This window comes from Buteo buteo, chromosome 5, assembly GCF_964188355.1.
Source record: "Buteo buteo chromosome 5, bButBut1.hap1.1, whole genome shotgun sequence".
In the NCBI taxonomy this organism is placed as follows: domain Eukaryota; kingdom Metazoa; phylum Chordata; class Aves; order Accipitriformes; family Accipitridae; genus Buteo; species Buteo buteo.
The window spans coordinates 40,899,103-40,926,975 of NC_134175.1; the positions used below are offsets into that span (position 1 = coordinate 40,899,103).

General features: G+C 41.1%; 1 protein-coding gene across 12 annotated transcripts in view; it reads right to left on the reverse strand.

Annotated features, from left to right (window-relative positions):
- CLASP1 (cytoplasmic linker associated protein 1) overlaps positions 1–27,873 on the reverse strand; it is a 186,335-nt gene that overhangs the window by 80,204 nt on the left and 78,258 nt on the right. For 10 of the 12 annotated variants that reach the window (XM_075028777.1, XM_075028773.1, XM_075028772.1 and 7 more), the window contains 11 exons: positions 15,766–15,918; positions 14,734–14,807; positions 13,825–13,917; positions 12,341–12,486; positions 11,477–11,612; positions 10,679–10,749; positions 9,636–9,695; positions 8,837–8,914; positions 6,068–6,235; positions 5,240–5,289; positions 3,892–4,062 (listed from right to left, as the gene is read on the reverse strand). In XM_075028777.1, coding sequence (XP_074884878.1) covers positions 3,892–4,062; positions 5,240–5,289; positions 6,068–6,235; positions 8,837–8,914; positions 9,636–9,695; positions 10,679–10,749; positions 11,477–11,612; positions 12,341–12,486; positions 13,825–13,917; positions 14,734–14,807; positions 15,766–15,918 — 1,200 coding nt within the window. The remainder of the gene's footprint in view (positions 1–3,891; positions 4,063–5,239; positions 5,290–6,067; positions 6,236–8,836; positions 8,915–9,635; positions 9,696–10,678; positions 10,750–11,476; positions 11,613–12,340; positions 12,487–13,824; positions 13,918–14,733; positions 14,808–15,765; positions 15,919–27,873) is intronic. The other 2 variants (XM_075028768.1, XM_075028775.1) reach the window with 2 other exon arrangements.

The window sequence follows — 27,873 nt, forward strand, 5'->3', positions numbered from 1 at the left end:
GCAGATGGGAACTGCCAAGTTCACACAATGCTGGCTCCCGGCTGAGGGGAAGGTGCAGAACTTTTACACTGTAGCTACAGAAAGCCATGATGGGAACCAGACTGCAGATTTAATGTCAAGCTGAACCACACAAAAAAACACAGGGATTTGCTCTTAAATTACTTATTGGTGACCTGCAAAAAAAACCCCCAGGGGCACGAGTGCGGATGGAATTTCTGCTTTACGTTCCAAGAGTGCCGCTTGCACACACAGGTATTTCCAGAGCAAGGGGATGTTTTTCCTCTTCCCTTGCCCCCTTAATTTCTACATTTATATCAAGAATATGAAGTTTTGCTTCCCTGTAGTTCCTGACAAACTCTGCAAGATCAGAGAGTTGGCAGAAGACCTTTCTCAGCCCTCATCTGTAGGACACACTGAATCCTGAACAAAGGCTGGTTTTCCCTCAACTGTCTCAAAGGAAAACAAAAATGAAGAGTTTTGAACAGTGATTAAACTCATCCTTCAAGTGCTCTGGCTGTAGCGTGCCATGTTATAATTCTCCCTGATCCTCACTCTCCCCAAAAAGAATCCTACAGCAAAAAGAAGAGATGAGATCTGGCATTTAACACTTAAAGGGATGGCAAACTATTTCTGAAAGTTCATCTCACAATCTTTCCGCACAAGCAACTTGCTGGTTTCTATTACAGATTTTTACAAAATCAAATCTGGTTCCAATGTAACCAAATTGGAAAAAAAAAAACAAACACCACCAACTAATAAAATAAATAAGCCACCCTTTTGCATTTTGACAGTAAAGGATTTAATAAACTAAAAAGAAAAGTATTCCAGAAGACAGTTGTTGTAACAGGCCTCCGCAAATATTACAGCCTAGGACAGGACTGAAAACTGCATAGGGTATTTCATAAATTAACATTAAATATTCAACATTTCAAAGTTAGGCCAACAAAAGAAAGGTTTGAAAACTGGGAAGAAAGGAAGAAAAGAGAAAAGAAGGGTCAATAATGAATAAAAAAAGTTCAGTATTACAACAATTTGGAACTTTCATCTAATTCACTATTGGTTTAGAAAGACAGGTGTTTAGGCCAACTTCATATTCCTTATCACTGACAGATCACAAAGCACAAACACTTGCCCATGATACAGAGCCAGTTCATCTCTCAACACTGAGATTAAGTACCAGTTCCAAAAATGGTAGAGACCTTTCCCTCTAAATAACAAATCAATGCATCAGTAGTAATAGTAAGAAAAACACACACACATCACAACAGCACAGTGGCACTTTTCAGACCACCACATCCAAATACAAGCAGCCATCAAGGATATGAGCACGGTCCCACAAGACAGTAATAGATCCCTTGAAAAGAGACTTGCATCAGGAAAAAAATGGGTTTGTTGGGGGCTGTGGTGTCCTCATTCTGTGTAGAAGACGTTCTTGTTTTCAACTCCTGTCTACCTCAGAAAAAGTGGTTTCCCAGTGATCTTTTTTGCTTGAGAAATAAGAAATAAAGAACAAGCTTTGGCAACGAGCCAGAGAAACAGACTGGGAGCCCTCCCAAACTAGCAGGCTCAGTGTTCTTGAAAAAAGCCTTTCCTCCAACTGTCTTAGATGTAAGTCATCTCACTCAGACAGTTAACAACAAAAAGAGAGCGCTCAGGTTTAAAGAGGTTGACTAAATATTCCTTCCCTAGAGATCATTGTTTACTGTCCTCATTTTTCTGCCATGTGATCATCTCATTCAATTCTCTCGCTGCCCAGTCTCTTCCCGAAAGCATTTGGCAGTTGCGACCTGAGCTTTGGATGGAAAAACACAGCAAACCTTTACACATCATGGAGCAAGAAAACAGAAGCCCTGTATTGGCTTTTTTGCTTTTGTTTTATTTTGTTGGTTTGGGGGTTTGGTTTTTGTTTTTTTTTAAATCTGTGCACAGGTCACCTTCAACCAAAAGCAGTGCTTTAAATACGGAAACCCACATACAACTTTGTGATCAGAAGTCAAGTCATAAAAGCAGACTAGTGCCTATTAACAGGAAGGAGCTCAAAGAGGAAGTGAAGAATACCCCATGGCATCAAAATGAGCAGGACAACCATGCAACACTTCATGCAGGTCACCAGTGAACATGGATGAGAACCAGGTAACACTTCGAGAACAGAGACCAGGTAGGGTGGTACGACTGTGGACACACCTCAGTTACACAGAGAGACTGCTTACCCTCAGTTTTAGTGGTAGTACCATCTTTAGGCAAATTAAAAAAAATAAGGAGAGGGTTAATAGGGAAAATTAGTAACATCAACAGAAGTGGGCACTATATATTAGCTACAGAAATATGCACAAAAATTAGCACAATTAAAGAAATGAAAAAAGTTTGAGCAGCAAATCAAAGCTTGGTGTATCTGAAGAACACACTTGCAGGTTTCCCCTCCTGCAATAACCAACCTTTGCCAAACTCCATTTTCGTTGTTTGCCTCGCCATTTCTCTCATGGGAATGCGCAGGTGACAAATGTCCCTACCAGCTCAAAAGGAAGCAGGCTCCTTCAGGAGCAGCCATGTTTGCATCACTTAAACTGCATTTGCTGCTTTTCTCCTACAGTCTGTTTTAAGAGCAAGACTAACACCGTATTCCATCTCCCGGCTTCAAGGACAAAGCCAACTTTAGTAGATACTTCCCCCCCTCTTCTGTTCTTCCTCATAAGATTGTTCGAAAGCAGTTTTGCCACTGAATCCAGTATACAGCACGACTAAAAATGGTTGCATCTGTGAGCTCGAAAGCACGCTACTATGTGATCAACTTCATATTCTGCATTACATTTTCACTGCAATGTAGCTAAAGCTTGAATGAAGTATGTTAGATCAGAATAAGAATTCAACTTCTGGACCAAATACAACCAACACATTTAAGCCAAGGTAAAACATTTCAGATATGAAAGAAACCTGTCTACAAAAGGAATCTATAGAAACCATCCCTACATAATTCACCAAGCATATTTTATCAGACTAAAGACCAAATGCCCTACAGTAAGGAGAAGCAACTTCTCAACTGACTCAGTGAAGACCATCTACACAGCTTAAATAAAGATCACTGATTTCTGATTTTTCTCCCTCTTGTAAAGATAAATCAATGAAAAGTCTGGAATTAGATTAGTATGAAACCAGCAGAATGAGAAACTAGCTCAGATGATCAGCTCTGCTCATAACCAACTTGAAGCTCTGCAAATATGGTGTCAATCACTGCCTTGCATTTCCTCCTCCATGCCTCCTTAAACAGCATGTCCAGGAGAGAAAGATCAAATGCAAACTCTGTTGTAAGAAACCCTGAGGCACCTGAAAGTGATATACGATGCTTTGAGAGAATAACATGCCATGTGGCTACAATCCAAAAAGAGTCAGCATAAGGAACAGATACTTCTATTCTGTGTAGTGAAATGGGAAGGCCGACTTCTCTTTTGCTTCTACATCTTTAGTAAAACAACGCGATCAAACTCAACTAAGATGTACTATTCAAAGCATAGAACAACTAACGGAAAACCAGTTTCAGGAAAGGAGGGAAGGAAGAGAAGGAAGAGACAGGGGACATGTCAAAAGGAATTGAGTGGTAAGTATTTTCCTCAACAATGTCCCAGAATCGTAATAAGATCTGCTTTTGCCCAGGAAGAAGAGTGAAACACAGACTATTATACAATTCAAAAACTAAGAACTTGTTTCAAGTCAGTTCTGTTGCAAATTTTTTCCTTAATCCCAAAGGGCAAGAGATCACACACTGATCCTGAAGAGCTGGTAACTATCTCAGAGATATGTTCTTCTAGTTATAGTTTAATATTCAAATAAAACTACAAGGCACTTTCCGCTAGCAAAGAAAGCTAACTGCAAGAGTAGAAGAACATGTAGATTTACCTAGTGATGCATATGAGCCTGGGGGCAAGGCTGCAGCAGAACTGAAGGGGGTGGATGCTCCAGAAGACGTCACTTTTGACTTGGCACTAGCTGCTGCATTCACATCGACGTCACTGCGGGATCGCTGCAGAGATCCTGGTGTTGACACAGATTTTGTACTTACTGTAGATGCTGCAGATGGGAGTGGGAGATCCAGAATAAAGAAGATTAATTTTTTGAGCTGCGTGCTTCAAAGAGCCTGACAAGCAGTTTAATGTACTATTTTTAACACTCCCTGCTGGCACTCAAATACCTCAACTAAGAATGCTTTATCAGGGCAATGTGGGCTTCCCCACACTGCCTGCAAAGATATTTCAATGCTGACCTGATGCTACCTCTAAGAACTTTATCAGACACTAACCTAAATGCTGAGATCAAAAAGGCTGCCAGGCCAGTAATAAAGAAATTTCTAATAGAACCTAGATGGGAAAGTTCAACCACAGTACCCATCACCAGCTTGTGAGTTGCTGGCCAAAACAGACCTGCAGGTCCTTCAGTCCAGGTTCTACTAACTTCCTTCCCAACACCTCATCTTCTCATGAGGACTGCTGTTCCCATCACTTGTTGATGCTTACCCTCTTACGCATGAAGCTTGACTATTCAGCTGCAAGCAAACATGCATTTGTGTGCACAGTCAAGTAGGTTACACAACAACATCTCCTTGAATCAAAGATCTCAGTAGGGTGTACTGTATACACAAACCAGCCAGAACCCGATCTTGGTCAGGTGTAGAAGGCAACTTATCTACCAACAAAGTTTTGTCTATTATATTCTGTATTAAAATTTATTATTTAGATTATGCATTTACTTAGGACAGGAAAGCTGCACCTAAACATTCCATCTGACAGTAAAAACAGATTAGCAATGAGATGGAATTCAACACTGTAGGACTTGTGTACAGACAATACCTCCAGTAAGTGCTGAAACCACAGAGAATAAATGACAGAAAATTGTAAAGCTGAATGCACCATTAGACTATGTAGCTGTATGGCTTAGCATCAGCAGTAGTTCATTCCAGCTATTGCACAGCTAAAGATAGCTTGGCTAGAATTTTCAAGGCTTTAGCCTTCTTTTCAGGTGCAAGCAATAACAGATTTACTAACTTTCAAAAGCATCAGCAGTCGATGCACAGAATGTGGTGTACAACCCAAAAGTAATTAAAAAATTTTACATACTAAGCTGCCATCTTAAGGAGCAGTAAACAGTGATCAAAGTTTTTATTTGCATATCATAGTGTCTGAAATTCTCATTCTAATTCATCACACTTCCTCAGGAACACCTGAACACATTTTTCAGCTCCTGTTCTCACCTCTAGATGTAGTACTTCCAGTAGGACTTCTTTTGGCAGACAATGGACGGCTAGAAGTTAATATAAATATTTATTAAAACAAAACTAGTATTTCATAGTCATCTGTAACAGTGCTACTCTGTTCCCTCAGTACACAACTGAGTTAATAGGAAGTTATTTATATACAGGAATAGACTAACAAAGCTTATTAGTTAAGAATAAATACAGTACCACCATGAAATTCTTTACAAAAGCACTAAGAAAAAAACCTAGTATGCACATTATTTCAGGAAGAAGAGATTTTTAAGAACACTTCTCATAGATTTTAAAAGTGACACCAGTAAGTTATGGATATTTTTCATCTAGGTCACACACTTAAATGGCAGACATTTGGAGCCTAAGTTGACTGTATCTCTAAGAGAAGCTAAAATACATACATTCAGCAGAAGAGTTACATACTGATTTTGCAGTTTCAACTCAAATTTAATGTAGTAATTTTTCTTCTCTTATATGGAAAGAGGCAGACTTATACCTCTAGGATTAATGCTGAACACAGAATTTCAATCCAAGCATTGTTTTAAGCACACCTGGAAGGAATGACTAACAGTATTTGCTGTGCACAAAAAGCTTCCTAGAAAATTATTTATGGAGTCAAGATAATGATTTTCTTTAAAGGGTTTCACTGGCTTTTTATTTTAATACAATGTTGGCTAAAAAAAATTTCGGAGTAACCAAGTGTTGAGGCCAAACAATGACCAGATGAGACAAAGCAATGTGATGGCTCCCTCCAATTCAATGGAGCCATCCACAGTTGTTTAAATCGCGAGGTAGTGCCATTGAAAGACTTACTTAAGACTCTCCTGGGAGCTGGAGGAGGAGCGATCCGACTGTGGCAAGGACACGATGCTGTCAGAGTTCTTCAAATGTGACTGCAGGGCCTTCTGGTAGGAAGACTCCAAGGTGTGGTACAAATGCTCTGCCTCTCGGCTGAAGTGACTGTGGAAACCCCAGTAACACCTGGAAACAAGGCACAACACTGTGAATACTTCTTGTCAAGTTCTAGGGGGCAGCGAGGCACAGGTGCAGTCAGAGCCCTTTTCACTACTGGCATTAGTGGGCTCATTAGCCCAGTCATTTCAACCATCTACTGCCCCCATGACACACTCAAGACATATCACTTTCTTCAACCCATTGTATTGCTCAAGCAGCTGCACAGAAGACAAACCAAATGAAAGTTAAGAAGATAGGAACGCACCATTCGGTGCATTATAAATACACAAGTAGCCAACAAAGCTTTATTACAGAAGAAACCCTCATCCCTCCGGCTGTCTACTGTACACAGGAGATGGTAGAGCCACTACACTGATACTAGTTTGGGACTGGGTGCTCAATAATTACTTCAAAAACATGCCAAAACGAGAACACGCATGCATGGGCCTGATTCAGGAAAGCATGAGCTGGTGTTGTTTTCTTCCTTAAGTTTAACAAACAGCCCTCCTACAATGCTGCAGAGACAAATCTTCTGTACTGAGTTGAGGCTGTTGACTGTCTTTTTGGGAAGAAATAACAAGGAAAAGGAAAGAGGTGCTCCTATAGACTTCCAGTCAGTGCCATGCTAAAAATAAAAGTGCATTTTAAGATGAGGGAAGGATTCCTCTCTGGTCCAAATCTCCTGGCTGATGGCTAAACACCATTCACTCTCGTCACAAAGGAGATGAAGACTCTCAGCACTTTTCAGGGGGCAACTAATGGGCAGTTTAAGAGTAAGATCGTTAGCTCAAATCAATCAAGAATTGTTTGTGTGTGACAGCAAGTCCTCAGAGCCTCAGAGAAGTCAGATACATTCTCACATCACTAGAAGGAAACAAATTTGTCTTACAATCAGTCATGCTGTTAATTAAGAAACATAGTAAGAGAGAATTAAGCACACTCTCCAAAGTCTCATGCTATTCTCCTTGCTGTGTCTATTCAGCTTAACTAGTCACCTGCTATGAAGTCTCAGTGCCTACTGTCTTTTATAGTGATGGATACATTCATCACGTAAATCCTTTCCAAAGGATTTAAGCAGTCCTACTGTGAAACACTTCTGCTTATAACATAGCATTTAGATTAATAAAATTTATTGTTCATTGATTTCATGTTTTACAGCATCCTCTTTCTGAAGAAAAATGTTCCTGTAGTGTTCTGTTCAGAAGAGCATGATCCTAGTATATCAGCATACTACCCTAAGTACAATCACATTAATGGAAATGCAAGAAATCAACAGAAGAAAATGAATTGCAAATATTAAGCTTTCCTATAGATACACACAAAGATATTATTTCAGTGTCATAAAATATTTCCTTAATTTAGGATACCATTTAGCAGTGTACTAGCACAAGGACTTTTACTTCAAGAGTAGCAAATAACAATAGAATAGAACAGACTATTTCAGTTGGAAGGGACCTACAACGATCATCTAGTCCAACTTGCCTGACCAATTCAGGGTTGACCAAAGTTAAAGCATGTTATTAAGGATATTGTCCAAACGCCTCTTAAAAGACTGACAGGCTTGGGGCATCAACCACCCCTCTAGGAAGCCCGTTCCAGTGTTTGACCACCCTCTCGGTAACGAAATGCTTCCTAATGTTGAGTCTAAACCTCCTCTGGTGCAGCTTTGAACCATTCCCATGTATCCTTTCACTGGATACCAGGGAGAAGAGGCCAGCACCTCCCTCTCCACTTCCCCTCCTCAGGAAGCTGTGGAGAGCAACGAGGTTGTCCCTCAGGCTCCTAGCTGACAACCCAGGCAAGCCCAAAGTCCTTAGCTGCTCCTCAGGGGACATTCCTTCCAGCCCTTTCACCACCTTCGTTGCCTTCCTCTGGACACATTCAAGGACCTTCACATCCTTCTTAAATTGTGGGGCCCAGAACTGCACACAGTATTCAAGGTGAGGCTGCACCAACACTGAATACAGTGGGATAATCACCTCTCTTGACCAGCTGGCTGTGGTGTGTTTGATGCACCCCAGGATGCAGTTTGCCCTCTTGGCTGCCAGGGCACACTGCTGACTCACACTGAGCCTGCTGTCAACCAGCACCCCCAGATCCCTTTCTGCAAGGCTGCTCTCCAGCCACTCCTCTCCCAATTTATACTTGTGCCTGGCATTACTCCGTCCTAGGTCTTGTATACAGGCCAAAAAGAAAAGAAAAAAAATATATTAGAAATAACAGTATTTTTGCACTGAACAGAAGAAATACCAGTTAACTGCAAGCAACTCAAACATCAAAGAGAAAGACAAGGTTACTAGTTCTTGATTCTAGACTCTCAAACAACTCAGGTAAGCACTTTACCTGCTTAGACAGATAAAAAGCCAACAAAATATTACAAGAACAAAGTGAAACAAGAACCATTAGAAGATGTGATACTTGTATAACTCAGCCCCACGTGATCATCTTGTATGATGACATCTGCTGAAGTGGACACTCACACTGAAGCCAAGGGAAAGTTGACATCAACTGCCAGGCGAAGGTAACTTGTCTGGACTTCAGTCTCCAACATACAATACCACTGACTAGCAACACAATAGGGGCAAAGAAGGGGAGGAAGAAAAGACACCAACAACAGCTTCCACTTACTTTCTTGCCTCTATCCTGGCTTCAGAGTCTGCATCATGAATTCCCTTCTTTATTGTTTCAGCTAACACTGATATGTGTCTGAAATAAGGAGGAAAACATTATCCAGCAGTCCAGAAAGATGCACCACACTTATAAACAAATGACTAATTTGATTTTGCCTTGGCCTCCAAGAACAAATAGTTCATCATATCCTCCCATTTCCATGTAAGATCCTTTGGAGCCTTTATTTATTTACTCTTACAAGTCAGTTTTATTTCACCCACACTGCTGACTAGGAAAAGGCAAGCAGCATTCTTCATAGGTCAGTCTTTAGTTAGCTTTTGAAACTGCCTGGGGGCAAAACCACTCTCTTAACCCTTAAAAAGTCTTGCACAGTCTAGGGCTAAGGAAATTGTGTCCCAGTTTCTTCCCCCACAATTACTTTCACTGCTCATTAGTCTGAAGTACTGTAAAAGCCTCAGAAGCTCTGACAGACATGTGGTAGCCTCCACATCATCTCACTTTGGGGTGCAAAAGGAACAAAAAAAATTAAAAAAAAAATTAAAAAAGGAAAATATATTGAGTTCAGGGATTCACTCAGCCAGGTTTTCCAAGGCTGGCATAGGAGACAGACTCACCAAACTCTGACTGCCAGAACTACAGATGAATGGGGTGTGTGCACATATGTACGTGCTTTTTTTGTGACAAAAATATCACTACTCAAGCTACCTGATATAATCTCACCTCCTAGATTATCCTTTCTCCAGAATTAACCTCCCCAGACGTAAGTAGAGAGAAATAACTTGTTTTCAGAGCTTACCTTTCTAGGGAGTGTGTTTGCCACTCCTGCAACAGCAAGTCTAAAAATTCGAAACAGCGCCTGAGAGAAGAAAGAAGAAATGCTAAGTTCTTTAAGTTAACAGAGGCATGCTGACTTTGCCATACCTGCCCCTGAACAACACCCATCTTTTGTTATGAAGTTTTTTAGGACATTAGAATTCAGTAACGACCCCGATAAAAACATCAACGTCTCTACAAATGGCATAAACAAACAGTCTGAAGTAGTAACTGGATGCAGCTCCCTACAGAGAAGTCTGAAGAGAAGGCTTGACATAAAACAATCCAGAAAGGCCCCTTTTTCATTAAACAGGATACAGGCCCAGAAGATCTATGCTAATGATACTTTGTACCTGTTAGTTCAGGCTTCACACAGAAGCTTCACATTTAGCTTCATGTGGAGACAGATCCTTTCCAGCTTTAATCTCCCCTCCTCATTTCAAGACACTAAGGCACAAGTGTGCTGTTACTTGTTCAAGGTTTGTCACCAAATTCAGCAACCACAAAGCCCTTCTTTTTGTCTAACCAGAAGAGAACTAGCTGATCTACATGGACCAGGCAAGAGTCTCCCAGTGAGGTAGTAGACTGAAGTACACTTAGATTTTAAGTGCAGAGAGGACCATTAGCACATCCAGTCCAACTTCCAGATGATGCTATTGCAGAACACTACTACCACTGACTGGCCCAAAGAAAATGTGTCACTAATGGCTAGTAGTGGGGAATAGGAATGTGTCTGTAAAGAAGCCAAAATAACATGATATCAACATGTAAGCACAAACGTTAGTTTAAAAAACATTTCTCTTTGTGGAAAAGTGCTTTTCTTCTCTGCAGTGCTGCAGCTTATTCAAGATTTGAATTTGACTTTGAATTTGATCCCAACTCATGGGGGAGAATGAGATGCATTCTTTAGTGAGCGTGTATATCAACCCTTTTCATGAATAAAAAGAATACATGAATGTTATCAGAAAGTACGTGTGAACCTATTTACTGGTAAAAAGAGAGAGTAAATTCAAACTACATGCTCACCTTCTAACTGCAACAGACTTGGAGGTACAATTACTGGTTATGATGGGTATTAATCGAGGGATGTGCGTATGCTGGAAGAAAAAACAAACAACAAAAACAGGAAGAAGTCTTTACACCACAGTTCCACAGAATGAAAGGCCATCTCTTTCAGCCACCTAAGCCCAGTATGCAGATACTTATTTTTTGTTCAATTCTTAAAAACAGAACTGCTAAATAAAGGAACACTAACAGATATGTACAGCTTTTTTTAATTAAAATTTTTATATTTTATCTGTTAAAATATCTTTAACAGATATTTTCTTTTCTTCCATAATGACAGGCTCCAGTGAATTAAGGGGCTGAAGTCACTGCAAGAAGATCTAAACTGTCAGTGGTGACAACCTGAGAGATATCAGGCTATCTACAGCTTTCCCAATGAATCACTAGGCAGAAGTCACCTTTGTGACCTAATGGTTTTAGGAAACATGCACTGACTGAGGAATTTTAAAGCATAATTAAGAGGATGAGTCTGTCCTGCAAGGCAGGTTTAAAACCCATTCAAAGAAAAAAGTTTGCTCAGCTATTAGAAGGAGGGAAATATATTATTCTGCAAAGAAATATTTTTCCTACTATTTTGGCAGGGCTTAACTATCATCATCTACACAAGGCTGCATGACATCTGAGACAGCCAAACCCAGCACAATCAGAGAAGTAGATTAGGCACTTAATCTAATTTTCATTGCAGCAACATTCATATTTCCTCAGAAACACCACAGTATTTGGAAATGATAACATTGTTCTCTCTTGATGTATACTTACTCGAATGATTAACCTAACTGCTACAACACCAGAAGTGGCCATGACTTTGGCACTATTTGGAATTAGATTAAAAATTGTTGGCATGATGGCTTCTGCCCCATGGTCAAACTTGTTTCCCAGAACTGATGACAAATGTCTGAAAAACAGAATGAAGTCATGCTGGTAAGCGTGCTGAGGATTAAGAGAGTCAGACTTCTACAGAACATCTGACATAAGCACATCTGACACCTCAATCTTCACAACCGTCACCTCCTCTCCAAAGGACAGAGAACACCATGTTTCAAAAGATAGTCCTTTACTTTCATTTCAAACTTGTGTTCTGTATTCATCTGAACTCTGAGAAACAGTAAGTTCAGCATAAAATAAAGTAACTAGCACAGCTAAAAATTTATTATCAAATGTATTTTTTCTGAACTTGTTAGTTTATATTGGTTTCCTGAAACTGCCTATTTTGCCTTAAAATGCACAAATTTCAAAAAAGCTGTTAGTAACACTGCAGTGCCCTTTTTCTTGAAGCATTTCACAAAGGATAAACCATCAAAAAAACCCTAGCTCAATCCAAACCAGAACAAAACATCCACATTTTCAGCTTTACTGTTCAATCCTTCTCTACTTGGTGCATGAACGCATGGCTTGCTCATTCATTCAGCACCTCTCAAATCAGCACCGTTTAAAACTCAGGAACACAGTCTGGCAGAACTATTAGTGGCCTACATGGACATGGTTTTCAATAGCTGTAACAAAAACATATTCTAGCTGTAACTATGTAGTACTACCAGTGCAAGTTACATCCTAAATGATTTAACCAGCATCTGTTCCTCTTTTCTACATCGCCTTTCAAGTGCGTTTAGAAAGTAAACTCACCCCAATGTGATACAAGCCTCTCGTACTACTTGAGACCGCAGGTCTTTAGCAGATAATTTAAATGCTCCATCCAGAAGTCTTAAGTGTTGGAAGAAGTTATCATATTCTGCAGCTCCAGCCAAAAGTAAGGAGCGGATCTTTTTCAACTGTTAGCACCACAAAAGAAAGCAGTGACTGTTAATAAGCAATAAATAGAAAGACAGTTATGTTCAGGGCTGATACTTGGTTTCCAGGGTCCTTGTACCATTGCTCCTCAACATGCATCGAGGAACTCTGTTCTTAGAGTCCAAGCAATTTTATTATTTCAGATCTTGTATTCAATCATAGGTTAACATACTAAGCATGATAATATAAACACACTAGCTAACTTTTATAGGAATCCAGAAATGTTGCATACAGCTACTCAAATGATATTGTTAACAACCAAAACATTACTTTTTAAGCCAATAGATACCTTAAAGGTTCTCCTTATTCCCCTTAGAAACCACTTATTTACAACAGCTTCGGTCCTCTCACAGCTGACTACTGTATTAAAAAGATGACTAGACTTAAAGGGCATGGCTCATACTCAGATCTGAGTAACACCAACTTATATCTAGAATATGTCCATTAACTTCATTAAAATTATTATCCAGCTTTACTAGAAGTGGAACCCTGACCACATCAAAATGGGAAATCTTCTGTTAATATTACAAGGGCCACCATTTCATCCTATAGACTTTCTTTTGGACACCTTCATAGGCCCTCATATAGTGATGCATCTGTACAGTGCCTCAATTTAAGTTCACTGTCACTCAGTACAGCAAACAAAAAAACCTGAAATAAGCTGAATCAGCACAGTTAGCCACTCAGATCTGTAATACAGGATTTGACAGACATGTCAAAGTTGCTACACCAGTGATGAAAGCCTACAGTGTAGACAAGATCATGCATCTATTTACATCATGAAAACACAGCTCACCTCAGTAAATAAAACTCAGTCTTGGCATGCATATAACATCTGATTTTCCACTTCTATGTTTCCCAGAGTCATATTTAATTATTCAAAACCCAAGTGTGTAAATTCTGACTTATTTTACACCTCCTTTTGCAAAAGTATAAATAAGTTCTCTATAAGCAAAGTGACTTTCTGCCTCATCAGGAAGTTTTAAGATATTCTGAATACCACTTTTGACATTTTGATTTCAGCATCTGCTAGCAAGTTTCTAGCTTCAGAGCTGGATTTGCTGCATGAATTTAGTTCAACCTGATGCCGTCTCAACAGATTCTTGTATATCAAATAGCATTTTCCTTCACAGATGTGGTTTAAATTCAGTCTCATAAAGAAACACTTCCCCCAAGCTTGGGGGAACATAACAGATGCTCACCACTTAAACTACATTCTAGTCTTACTCTGAGGTTCTCCCAGTACCCTCTTCATGGGATTAAGCTCAGTGCAGAAAAAACTTATATTAACAGAGCTCGTATTTAAGTTCACTACTTACCGCAGAAACTCTCTGTTCCCAGTCATGCTTATCATCTGATAGTATCTCTCTTATTTTGTTTATGGATTCCTCAAGATCCCGGCTGGAATAAATCTGCAAATTTAAATACAGAGTAGCACTATAATGCAAGATTTAGTCCAGAAAAATCAGATCACTTCCCAACTATATTCTTACATCTTTGCTCCTCAGTGCTTAAACATCATGTGCTAGCCTTGGACACAGCTGGCTTTGCATAATGCAAAGAATTTACACCCATTCCCTGCAATCAAAAATTACTAAATGACCACAAGATGATTAAAGGATCGTCTTTTATTATTTTACTATACTTTCACAATTTTAAGCAGCATTCCTGCAGCTACTAGTGACTATGCTAGTCAAGACCTACAGACAATCATGAGTGAACATGTGCTGTTCAGTTATCCGAAAAATAAAGCTCTGGTGAAGGAGAGGGGATACACGACACATCTCAGCTATTCAGCTAAATCTATCAGCAAACACGCACTGTCCAGCTGTCACAGTCAGAACAGCAGCAATCCTGGAGACACAAGTGACCTTTATTCCTTTCATTTCCTAGATGGTACAGATGAAATGCAGAGAGGCTTCTGCTGACTTAAGTTTTTGTTCAACCAAACTGCACTGTGCAGCATGCATGTCCAGTTCCAGCTCCATGTCCATTCCTGTGATACCTCTATCACAACCCTCCCACCCCCACTCCCTCCACTTCTGAGATTTTCACACAAACTGCTGGCAGATACCACCATTTAAAACTTGCCTACTTCTAACTTGCCTTCCCCCTAAAGAAGATTTGTCAACATCATAATGAAGCACAGTTTGCCAGTGATTAGGACTAGATTCTATATCCATCTTCTGCTTTTTAGTACTGCGTGTTTTAACACATATTCTACTTACCTGAACTGTTGGGACATCTTCAAATGCCTTAATGAAGTCTTCTTCATCCACAGCACCTGCTCCCTCTTTGGCTGCTGACATACAAATGAAATAGCCTTTTCAATCTTCTTATCAACAAGATAATCAATTAAGAAACCACCAGCTATCAAGGAAACTAATCAGGACAAAGTTCACTATCCATGCAGCCTCAGAGCGCTGCAGATGTAATGAAAGTAGAGACATGGAAATTCAATGCCAGGCACAGACTAGACATGCACAGCATCCTTCAACTCCTAGGCACAGAGGGCACATTAGGGAAGTCATTACAGTAGTCACTCAACAGTTAGGGGACATAGTCTGAAAGATGAAAGGAAATATTTACTTTAATTATATGGGAGATTTTATTTTAAAGGATTTAATCCTATCTATAATACATGAAGGTTCAGATCTGACAGGTGCACAAACAGACAAATGATAAGGAAGATAAATAGTCTCTGGAATACTAATCAGATTAGAGACTGTCTGACACAGAGAACTTTCTCCATTTCTCTAGGTCACTTGTAGAATTACAATCACATGTAGAATTATTGCTCACATTCAGAATTACTGCTCAGTTTTCTTTCTGCATCTTCATTACCAGCAATGTCCAAAGATCTTAGAAGCAAGCTGACACCTCAGTTTTAGACTGCATGGGCTGAAGTTTAGCATGTAGCTGTAAGCAGCCCGCCTCAGCTCAGCTAAAGAGTTGCAGCTATAAAGGCAAAAATTACAGGCTGCAACATTGACACTATTTACTCACAGCCCTCAGTGGATAATCGCACTGGTCCAACCTTTTGCAAACGTGAAACACATTACAGGGATGTGGGGTCTGCTTGGAGGTTCATCCTACCAAGGTTCGGTCACGGCACGCAGACAATGTACACATAATGATTTCACAGGGAAAAATTTGTTACTGGATCCTGGGGGCCAGTCTGGAAGCCCTTGCAGTAAGCTCAAGCATGAACACTAGAAGTACTTCACATAAAGGTCAATTCATATATGCTATTGGCTTACTTGAAGACTTGGAGCCCAGAGCTGCAGACCCAAGTCTGCGGGTAGTCCCCATCCCAACTCTGCGCGAGTTTGCAGGGGCCTTTGAAGATGTAGAGGAGCTAGCTGAGGAAGGTCTGTTCCCATCCACGGAGTCTTCATCATCAAAAATTTTATCTGCCAGAAAAAAAAAGCACACTCAGCTGTAAGTCCAGTGAAGCAAAGGGATGTCCCAAGGAACATGCCCATATGATGGCAAATGTGCTGCATGTTCAGGTCTGCTCTGCCAGCTCTTATCTCAACAGTGTCTTCATGCTAGAAATCCAGTTATTCACAAAAGACCACCAAACCTGATCCTTTGCTATTGCAGCCACTATGTTATAAACCCTTTCAATGAATGCATTCAGATAAAAAGAATAAACTTCAAATCCACAGTAGAAAGATGCAAGCCACAGATAACACTTGGGGTGTCTACAGTCTGCATCTCTGATGTTTATGTCTCAGAGAGCTATTTTGCCATGGGCTGTAGTGAAACTAAGACCATGAGCAAATCCAAGATCCAAGTGTGGAGGGGATCAGGCAGCACAGGCTGCCCTGTCACACCATGCTAATTACTGGTACCAGACTGAGAATAAACAGGGTAACCCAGGAAAGATCGCGTGGCAACACCCATGCTGTTGATAAGCCACAGACCATTAATCACAGACCCAACTAGAGCTACAAATCCACTTTAACTTTTTAAATGATCACCAGAGATTCTTTACAAGGAAATAGAAAAAGTTACCTCAAATTCAAGAAAACCCATAAATATAAGGTGTATTAAAACTTACTGAACCTTCTGTGTACATCCAAAGTGAACTGCAGCCTCTCCCTCCAAACATGAACATAAATTAACTTAAAATGAATTACAGTCACTTTGATTCTCAGTGAAGGTCACTTCAATTCCAAAGGAGTGCTTATATTGCAGTTTTACACAGATTAGCTAATCCACTTTAAAAACCAGCCTTAGGTTGAAAGGTGACAAAGTGTTTGGACAGCTGATACAGATGGCACGCATTATTTATTGAGGCCAGAAAGCCACCTCAGTCTCCATCACTTAGCTTCTCCATGCTAACACTTCATTCAAGGTTTGAGACCTGCTTCACGTCCATCCCTCTCCAACAACCCAAGGTATGCACCCGCTCTCCACCAGTTCAGGGATATTTTCTTTGCAAAATTTCACTTGGCAAAAACTCAAAAGAGGTGCTTTAATCCATCCCTATTCAGGAAAGCACCCAGGAACATCTAGTAACAAACACAGGCTCCTAGTTAGACACTAATGAGTGAAATTCAATACAGGCTGAGCTTTCTGAAAGTAAGAAAATAAACTGATAACTCTATAGACATATTCTAGGGGAAACAAAAGAAGAAAAAAGCGCCTGTATTGTCCTCAGCCCAACAGCCTTAAGGAGTTTTCCCTGTCCCAAGTGGTATTGGTTTATTAGCAGCTGGACACAGGGGAACCATCACAGATCATCTAAAAGCCTAAAGCCCACATTTCCAATATGTACCCATGTACACGATGCCATACTCCAGTCACAGTACAACACTGAAATGGCAGGTAGACAGCAGCATCCAACAAGTCAAGAAAGGTGGCCAAGGACATCTCTTTTAATTTTTATGTTCAAGAAGTCTTGGAATATGGGAAAGGGCTAGGAAAAAGTAACATCTAAAGGTAAGGCGTAATATAACAACAGGTACTTGGACTGCTGTTCAGGCAAAAGTAAGCAAGACAAAAGTGAACATACGAACTTTAACATCAAGAAATTTAAGGTCACACAGCTAAGAAGAAGAACGTAAGACACATTTAGGATGTGGGCTCTCTCTTTAACACAGTGCCCTAGGGCAGCCATGGAGACTGTGCTACCTTCCTGTTGACACTGGTCATGTTCTGACACAGGTAATTAAAAAATAATTTGAACAGAGCTCAGGGAAGAACCATGAGAATGATTAAAGGATTGGAAAATATGTTTTTAATTCAATTAAATGAAAATTCACTGCAGAAGACTGTTTAACCTGGCCAGATTCTTAACAAGTTGCTTATTTATATTCTTTGTTAACACAGCAACTGAAGATTTATTAACATAGTTTTCCAGTGTGATTTACTAATATTGTTTCTCACCTAATAGAAAAATATACAAAAAGGCTACTGGCTGAAGGTTAAAACCAAATTAAACTCTTGAACTGGAATTACCTTTTTTCTTCCCCTCCATTTTTTGCAATAATCACAGGACTGACACTCTGTGAGGTTAGGAGGTGTGTCACCCAGCAAATTCTACTACAGGCAGTTCTTAAAAAGCAAGATTGATTCCCACCCCCCTCCAAAAGATATAATCTAGTTCAAACAGGAATTATTTCAAAAACATTATTTTGTGAGACTTGCACAGAAGGTCATGGCAGATCAAAATAGACTTTAAAACATGCAATCTCTGAAGGCTCTAGGAAGAGGTTTATGTGATGCAGAAAGACTTGCACAGACCTCAAATATAAAAACTTCTGAGCAGAATTTGCCCCAATTGCATTTATTTCAAAAGCTCCTATATAGATATTAAGCAAAAGATTGTCATATATATATATATAAACAGCCAAGAGAAAGTCAGTCATATGCAAAACAAAAGATAGTTTACTACTTCAAAACCACTTTCATCTGGTAATAAAATTCTCCATCAGCTGCATTTCAGGCTATCTAGATGTAGTCTTAGTTAACTCACTTCCTCTTGTATACATTTTTAAAGCCTCACCCCTCTGAAAGAAGAAGAGGGTGTGGTTTGCTATTTCATATAACAAATAAAAATTCAGAAAAACAGATATTAAAAGGATCATACTCCTGTAGCATTTTAGCAATTAAATAAACTATCATTTTTATTTAAAACAGGCTTTTCTGAGCATTAGCAAAAAACCCAACACTCCAAAAAACCCACCAGCCCACACACAGTTTTGGGGATGTTCAGATTACAATCACATCTCCCTGTTCATTAAGTCTGCAAACTAACCATTACATATTTATCAGATCAGAATATCCCTTCAATAACCCAACAGCATTTTCTCATCTGAGCAGTGCAGAATGACAGCGCCACATTCAGAACTGCACATCAAGTCTTCCAGCAGCACGTGTGCAGGACAGAAAGAGAAACAAAGAACAGAAACGTGAACATGGGAGTACAGAAAATGAGAGAAAAACAAGGTACTACACATTATCATTAAAATGCCTTTTTCTTTTTTTTCCATTCATTGACTCCTGTTCACAATAATCATTTGAACTAAGATCATATTTTTTGCAGCCTATCTGCAAATCACGAGATGGTAAATCCAGCATGGGTGTAACTCTCATGACTCCAGCAGAGGTGCACTGAAGCGGAATCGGTGCCACATTCTAACATTAAATAACCATTGATGCTCCCCCATCCCAAGACCCCCTCCAGTGCTCATTTATAAGGGCCATATAGTACTCTCCATCAGAGACATGCCCTTATAAAAGCGGCCTTTGTCTGCTCACCACTGTGCTGTCTCAGAGAAAGAGAAAACACAATTTGCTTTACATTTTCCAATTCCTTTACATTATTTAAGAAGAAAAAAAAAAATGCTTACAAGTACATATCCTTCTGCAAATAAGCTTCCTCAACATTCCTTCATATTTTCCATAGCGTGCCCAGATGTAACAGTGCTTCACAGAGCGCCGCGGCTTTCAGTCCAGAACATAATCAATCATTGCCCTTCGTATTCATTAAGCATGCTGTCTTCACACGTGGATTTAAACAGCTATGGCTTCAGTCCTCTTTCTACAACTGCGGCTCTGCAGGATTCTCATCAACACCCATTTCAGCTCAGGAAACTTCAGTTCACTTCTAGGAAGGAAATTCCCTGCTAGCGAGGGGAACCCAGGACAAATAATCTGAGATGAAGACGAGCTGAGTCTGCCTGGCTGGGCTGGCTTGCACTAGGAACCAGCCTGACTTTATCCCCTGGGAAGCGCTAACAGGAGCATCTCAACAGCTGTCATCATTTGTCCATGACGAATAAATTTAGTCATTATTCATTTTAAAACGTAACCCCTTCAGGTCTGGGCAAGGTGTAAAATGGGGAGAAGAGACTGCGAGTTGTTCAGGAACCACAGTAAACAAGGGCCAGGGTTTCCCTGGCCTGAACTGCCAGCCTGGGACCTTTTAAAGCAAAGTAATTGAGTCTCAAATTTCCTTTCCAATGAAAGGAGATGCTTTCTGGCTTTTAAAAACTTCAAGATGTCAGACTCAATCTTTTAGTTATTTGTCTGTAAGCTTTAGAGAAGATAGCTACTCTGTAGTGACTACAGATTGGGAAAAAACCTTATGATCATGTCTGTTCCTAATGAAGATGCCCTGCTATGGTCTTCAAGTCCAACTCTGCAAGGTACTAAACTTGCTCTGGCCCTGCTGTGCCCATTTATCCTACATCCCATCTCCAACCATCAGCACAGCTGAAGTATGCAACACAGATACAATTTGCAAGCATCACCTGCATCTCTCTCATGAGAATCTCCCTTCTGGGTGCAGATGAAGATGGATGGCACTGGAAGAACCTGCCTTCCCACCCACCACATGGTGTCCTGCACCAGGAGCAGACACACAACTGCTAAAGCTGACATATGTTTCAGCGCACTGAAACCCCGTGTTCAACCTCCACTAGGTGGGCAAAGCCCAGCTCCCTGAGGACCTGAGAGCCCCCTGTAAAAGCTGAGAACACGCACAAGCAAACCCACCGATGACAAAGACGACAGGGTATGTTCCTCCTTACTCCTTTTTGTCAGACATGACCTCGTATGTGCATTGGTCAATGTTTTTGAGACAGACACCCCTTGGACACCTCAGCTGATGCCCTCCCCCAAGGCCAGCATCTGGCACCCCGACCTCCAGCTGTGACTCCCATAGGACACAAGACACAGTTCACCCCTCTGCAGGTGTCCCACCAGCCTCCAAGCGAGACAGCTTCAGCCGAGGCTAATTGCCTCTTCCCATTAACACACACCAAACCCATGCATGGCTTAACTGTACGCCTGCCCAACTCCAACATAGGTATTGTATAGGCTTCTCCAGGAAATGAGTTTATGACCCCACTAAAGGGACACGTATATGCTCCTTAGCAGGATTAACTGATTAAAAACAAAGGAGTCACAGCCACAAGCAGAAGTACGCAGGCACAGCATGTCATTAGGGATTCTCGCTCAGCCATCTCCCACAGTTTCCCAGCTGCTCTCTCCTGGCCCCAGCCACAGACCCTCCTTCCCCACCTCCACACCAGGCACAGTGTTTTGAGCCTTTAAAACACCACCCGCTTGGGCTCAGTGACCCCGGTCAGCCCCCCCAGTGCCACCCACCACCCCTCTCCCCTCGGGTCCAGTTCTCCCAGGTTGACCTAGCCACCAGCTCCAGTCCCAGCCCACCCTTGCTGCGACCTTCTGGCACTATTGGATGAACCACCTCATCGTCCTTCACAACTGGCTTTGAAATGGGATTCCCAAAAACCCAACCTCAGTGGGGATCTCTCCGAGGGCTCACCAGGACTGAGGCAGCCACAGCAATGATCGTGTCTGCGAGGATATGCGTACCAAGATTACCTTGGTTTCCTTCTCTTATCTCACATACATTGTCCTATATGAATTAGAATACATGTAACTGTGGGTGGGAGTTTATCTTCTGAATAAGGTTTCTACAGTGTAAATCTAGACAATCTATTTATGAGCATAATAAATACAATAAGCAATACAGCTGCCATCAGCTACAGGTAAGGTGGTACTTAGAGACCCAAGCCAAGAATGTCATGCCAGGTAAGTGGACAAATGCTTTTTATTTTAATAATCCTTCCAACACCCATGTGCTTTTCTTTAATCCAAAATGTTTCAGTTTTCCTTCCTTAGCTAGGAAAGGTGACACTCATCATCTTGGCTGCTGCCTCATTCTGTCGAATTATGAGCTAATGAAGCTGCTCATAACTTAACAGGTCTTCAACTGCTATCACAAAGGAAAGAAGAATCCTGAAAGAAGTAACACTTGGAATTGTTTTCTGCTCCAAATACATCACATTTACACAGGCAGTTGTTTTGATAGGCATCCTGCTCAGTCCCAAACACACAGCTATGGCAATTTCAGAGTATTGATGGCTGCCATCCCTCTAAGCAGAAAAACAATCGGGGAGTAGTAGCAATAAACAAAGCACATTTCTGTTAGTGAGCAATCCTATGTTTATTGAACTAATTCCAGTATGATAAAGTTAACTGAGAAAATTGATGTACACCTTGACCATACCACATCCAACAGAAGACTAGGCAGACACAATCCACATATGGAAAGTAAATTCCAGCTTCTGAGTAAGCAATAGCCCCGGCAACATTCAAAATCTGCTCTCAAGGACTGGCCTGATAAATCAGACAAAAAAAAATCTTCCTGCAGAAGACTAATCTGAAATCATGCAACTCATGACTGATTCAAGTTACTTTTCTGGGACATCTTATAATTTTCAGTCTTGGAATCAGATTGCTCCGATTTAGGTTGTACCCATGATGGCTGTGGAGAAACTTGAGAACAAGAGCCTTCAAGATTTGAAAACAAGAGACAAATAAAAAGGTTTCAATATTTATGAGCTCGTTTGCTTCAAAACATGATTTTTAAAACCATAAGGTTGACAATATTAATGTAATCGTGTTAACAAGCCACAGCACACACTCTCTAATAGCATATAAGCATTAACACAATGAAGAACTGAGCAAAGTGCTTTTCAGAAACTTCTGTTCATGAAACTAACACACCTGGAAGTGGGAATTTTTAAGAGTTAGTGAAACTGTCAGACAGTTTTCAGCAATATGAGTTTCCATTAGCTTTAAGCAGATTCAGAAAAGAGGCAGTACAAAGATTTCACATTCCTACAAGCTTTGTAAAATTAAGTAGCAATAGAAGACAACAAAATGGCTATGATACTGAGTGAAGGAGCAACAACTCAAACAGCCAAAAGAATTCACAAAAGCACCAAAAGCTGAGATAAATCCTGGCTATTTTTATGGATTGATCAGTTTCACTAATTACTTTAGTACAGTTCATACAGACACCTAAACAAGAATCAAACATTCACGTGCTATGAGCTGCACAGGCACAGCCTTCACCCCATACTGATTTAAAAAAAATAATAATTGAGACACACAGACATGCATACAAGGCAAAAAAAAAAAAGAGAAGAGAAAAAGATAAAGATCTGTTTTCCTCCAAGTCATCCTTGGGAATACAATATTCCCACAGTGTCCTCTCCAGCCAGCCACACAGCTTTCCCCCAGACCTCAAGAGCATCAGGAAATCTACAACGCATACCTTGGAAAAACACACCCACCCCAAAAGCTGACATTTACACAGTTTCAATTGAAAGAGCAAAACCAGCTTTTCCCTACCCTGCACTTACCTGTCCTGCCACCCAGAAGTTCATTATTAGGCCTTGCAGGGTGCCCACCCACCATTTATAGCCCGGCTGTCCGTACAGATACGATTATCTCCGGACGCAGCAGACTTCCACAAACACACCAACTATTTTCAGAGTCTGTTAAACACTCCACAACAGGGTGTTATTTCTGTGTTTCACCGCCACAGCTTTCCTTGCTGACTGCATTTGGGGGTGCTGTCCTTTTTTTGTTCTGGACTCTTGAAAATACCCATTAAATTGCAGCGGGTAGAAACAGGCCTGCAGCAGCCCTGAGCACAGACATTACTCCCTCCTCACAGCGCTCTCATTAGCATAATCTTCACAGATAAAAACACAAAGTGGGTTCTATACCCTGAGCCCCAGAGATACCAATCAATGAGAAAGGCTATTTATACAGGATGGACCAGGGAGATCTTTTATAGTCAGAAAAAAATCTTTTTCCAGACCTACAGGAATCAGTGGCCTTATTACAGGACTGGTATAGCTGCAGGAAAGCGTTCCTTCATTCCTGAACAGCAGATAGAGCACACCGGTTTCCATTTTAATATTTATCCTGTATGCTGCACAGTGCCAACGTTAAGGTTTCTCCTCAGCCTTACTAAAGCTTAATTACTCAGGCAAATAATTATATAAAAGAAAGTCAATTCTTCTGCCTTTGTTCACAAGACAGCAAAATTCAATTCTGCAGAAGCACAGGAGCTCCCTCAGGCACCGTCTCCATACGCACACACGGCTGGGATGCGTCAGGTCGAAGAGCAAGCAATGAACCTTTCCTCTCCTCGCCCTCACCTCCAGGTTTTAGCCAGCTCTCTGCACTTGCTGGAATACTTACAGCAACAGCCTGGATGCCCTGTGCTTGCAGTCAGCCTCTGCTCTGTCGGAAATTCAGGCACCAGGCGAAACGGGCAGCGGCATGGCGCAGCTACACCAGTCATCCACACTACACCCACCACCCCAGGCAACAGCTCCCTCTGCCTGGGTCTGCGGTTGACCTTGCACAGTACTTGTTCTAAAAATCATACACGCTTAATTAAAAGGCACAGCCGTTCAAGAGCAGCAAGAAGTTTTTGTTGTTATTTTAACAGGTGAGTAAACTGAAAGAGAGCTCCTGCAGGACATTCCCAAGGGTGTGAAGACTTCAGGGCACTGCCAGAATGTGGATTAAGCTCCACTTCTAAATATACAGGGTTGTTTTCTAAATCACTTTCTCCCTTCTACTAAAGGTGTGAGTAATGTCCCAAATATTTTCTTATTTTCCCAATATTATCTTCAAAACTGGTTCATATACATTTCCAAGTAGCTTGGAAAAAAAAAAACCCTAGGAATCACATCACAAGGTATTAGGAAAAAAAAAAGGTTTAATTTAATTGTTCTCAACAGGTTGCTCGAAACTTAGCCACACCTGAAATCGAGTTCTCCATTTCACAGGGTTGGCACCCAGCAATGCTACAGGAAAGCAGCTACCAGAGAGGGTGCTAAACCGAGCTCCCAGGGGGACATCTGCTGGCAACGGCCTGCGGTTTATTTGCCAAAACCCGTATGAAAAAACAGATACCTGGGGAATCGATAGGTGAAGTTTTGTCTTACCTGGACTGCCTATAGCCTATATAAATAAAGTGAATTAAGAGGCACGCCAGGAATGTGAAGCCTTTAAAGGGACAGATGCTTTTCCCCTGCGAAGGACAGGAGCACTGCCCGCAGACCGAGCCGTGCCTCCAGCCGCACAGACCACGTTCAGGTTTCCAGCTATTAGCACCATCTGTTGCCATGACATCATCGGAAGAGGCATCTTCTCCAGCCTGCGCCCCCCAACTGGCATCCCCTGCACAAATCCCTCTGCCTACTCGGGCAATTATCACAAGCGTAGCTCACCTAGATGCCGACTGCCCTGACATGCGCCGCTGTCAACAAACAAATTGCGTTTTATATTGCTATCACTTATTGCTTCCTGAAGGGCCGCTCATTTTCTATACATGCAGCACACTGAGATGTATTACAAAGGAAAGAGCATCCTGACATTTTTAGGACAAAGCACTGTTAAGAAACAGCCAAAAGCATCTTAATGCTTCACGTTACCCAGAGCACATTTCGAGGGCAGAAATGCTGCAGGAGATCCCACTTCCAGCCACCACAGAACATCCTCCCTGGTGCAAAGCCTGCTACTGCACACAAGTCCTGCAGCAGAAGCCTTTCTAGAAATACATACAAGGAGATAAAAATGCTGAACTGCAGCCCTGTTTCCTTTCAGGACAGTTCTCAGAAGGTAGCTGGGTCAGTGAAGTTAAGCCAGTAAGATGTGTTGGAGGGACCTGGGGAAGCTGTAGCACCGGCCCTGATCGACACCTTCATTTAGGTGTATTTACAATCAGAAACAGGGGCAACATGCTGCCCAGCACTTCGCATTTGCCAGCGGATGACCCTCCTATGAGATGGTAGGGCATCCTAAACTTTCCAAGCAGGCCCCTCCAAGCCAAAAAACACAATATGTGCAATTATTCCTGAACAATGAAGGAAAAAACAAGGCTGTCAGCCTACATCTCCTACACAGCCACAGAAAATAGGAGCCAGGGCTTCTGTCCTGAGGCATTCATCTGCCTGATTAAAGGCTAATGCAAGAACATAGGTACTACATCTGCAAAAACTGTATGGTGTTATGCACGTTACACATCAATGACTCCCACCCAGAATGCCTGGCCTGATGCATAATTAATATACTTTAATTAGATAACCGTTTAAAATACTGTAAAATGCTCAGTGTGGCAATAACCATGAGATAAGAATGTCTAAAACTGCAGGTGGTTGAGACAAAAGAACAATCATGAAAGGAAAACTAGGGAGCAATGGGCAGCGACTTCACAGCCTATGTGCATCTTGAGAAAGATGATATCAACTACTACAACAGGTATGACCAGCATGATGACCAGGAATTTCTACCATAAATAAATGCTTCATCTTTATAAAGATGCACATTACTACAGACGGTGAGGGCACACATGCAAAGTGTACAGACAAGTTTCATATATTCAAAAATAATTCAAAGTTGGATTTTATGACCAAGGCTCTGTATCTACAAATGGCTACCAAACAGTGGCTTGAGACACTTCTCACAGAAAACATGTCTGGCAATGGCTTCAGGAGCTCCTGGGACAATTACTACTAGGTTAAAGAGTTGGCTATATGCTCTCCAGAGCATCCACTGCAGCTGTTCGCAAGGGAAAGAGATGGGGAACCTGACTTGAAGCTGAGTCTTGCTCTGCAGTATTTAGTAGTTCTGACTGGCTGTATCAGCACTCTCCTGATGCACTGAAAAAGTTTCTGCCTAGTCTTAAATAATAAAACTAGCACAAGGAAGAGAAAAGGGTTCTTGCCCCACCACCACCTCAACTCAACGCAAGCGAGCAGAGCTTACCTTTGATAAGCTGCATGCATACAGGACCTTACAAACCATACTTCAGCACCATCATGTCAGTGCCAAAGTTTGCAGTCCGCGTCAGCTTTCGTAATGTCTATGTAAGCATATTCAACTACAACCAGAGCTTAGATCAGCATCCTGTTAGAGCTGGTGAGAAATTCTGTCCCACACCACACAATGGTAGACATTGGCAGAGAAAAGCAATGGTTTGACAACAAATCAAGCCCACTTCATTTATTCTCTTTTGAGACGCTAGGGATAAAACCCCAATAACTGAACAACTAGCATTTTACATTTCCCAGGATCAGCATAGAAGCAGCAGCGAAATCATACTCAAGATCAGTGACTTGAATGTTAACATTGAAAACATTCTTTTTTTTTTTTAGAAGCAAAAGCAGAAACTAGTAAATAACAGATTACGAAAACATTTTGGACTCTAATGACTGTTTTGAAGAAAGCACTCAACCTCAGAGCAGTAAGACATGTTTTAGCAAAAAAATGCTTGTTCAGTAACTTTTAGAATGGATTTTCAATAATGATTACTTCTAATAACACTTTGCACATAGTTCTTTGGGTATGATCTAGATAGGATTAGTGGCTTCCCCCACGCCCACCCCCCAGTGGAAACAGAGGCAAAGTACACATGAAGAGGCCAGCTGACTCCAGGTCATGCAGAAAAGTCAGAATCAGAGCAAATGCCAAAGATGTATCAGAGCATGGGATTTCCCTTATTTAATCACCATCACACTAGGCTAAATTCTGCTTCCAGCTCTATACATTGGGGGTGGAGGTGAATGCAAGAGCATGCAGAACTTGACCTAATTATTTTTTAGATGCTAATATCTCAGATTTCCTTCTATGCAATTTCAAATAGGCATAGAGAGGTTTTAGTACACTAAGTAGTGGCCTATTCGACAGACACTCCAGTACAGTTTATGGTTTCCGTGTGGTTGGATAACAGAATCTAAAAGAATCAAATTCATATTTAATATGGTTTCAAATATAAGCACAGTCTGAATTCCTGATCTACAAGTGGAAAGCCCCGATTCCTAAGATACATCAGTTTCTCAGGCCTTCTTCATCTACCCTTCAAAGCTGCATTTTAAGCAAACCATTGCCTCAAGGAAAAAAAGTCATGGGAAAAAGGCTCCAGAGCCAAAAACATGTCACAGCTTATAAAATATTAACAGTCAGCATGGCTTCTGTTTTCCCGAAGCTTGTTTCTCCCCCACCCCCAAGTCCTT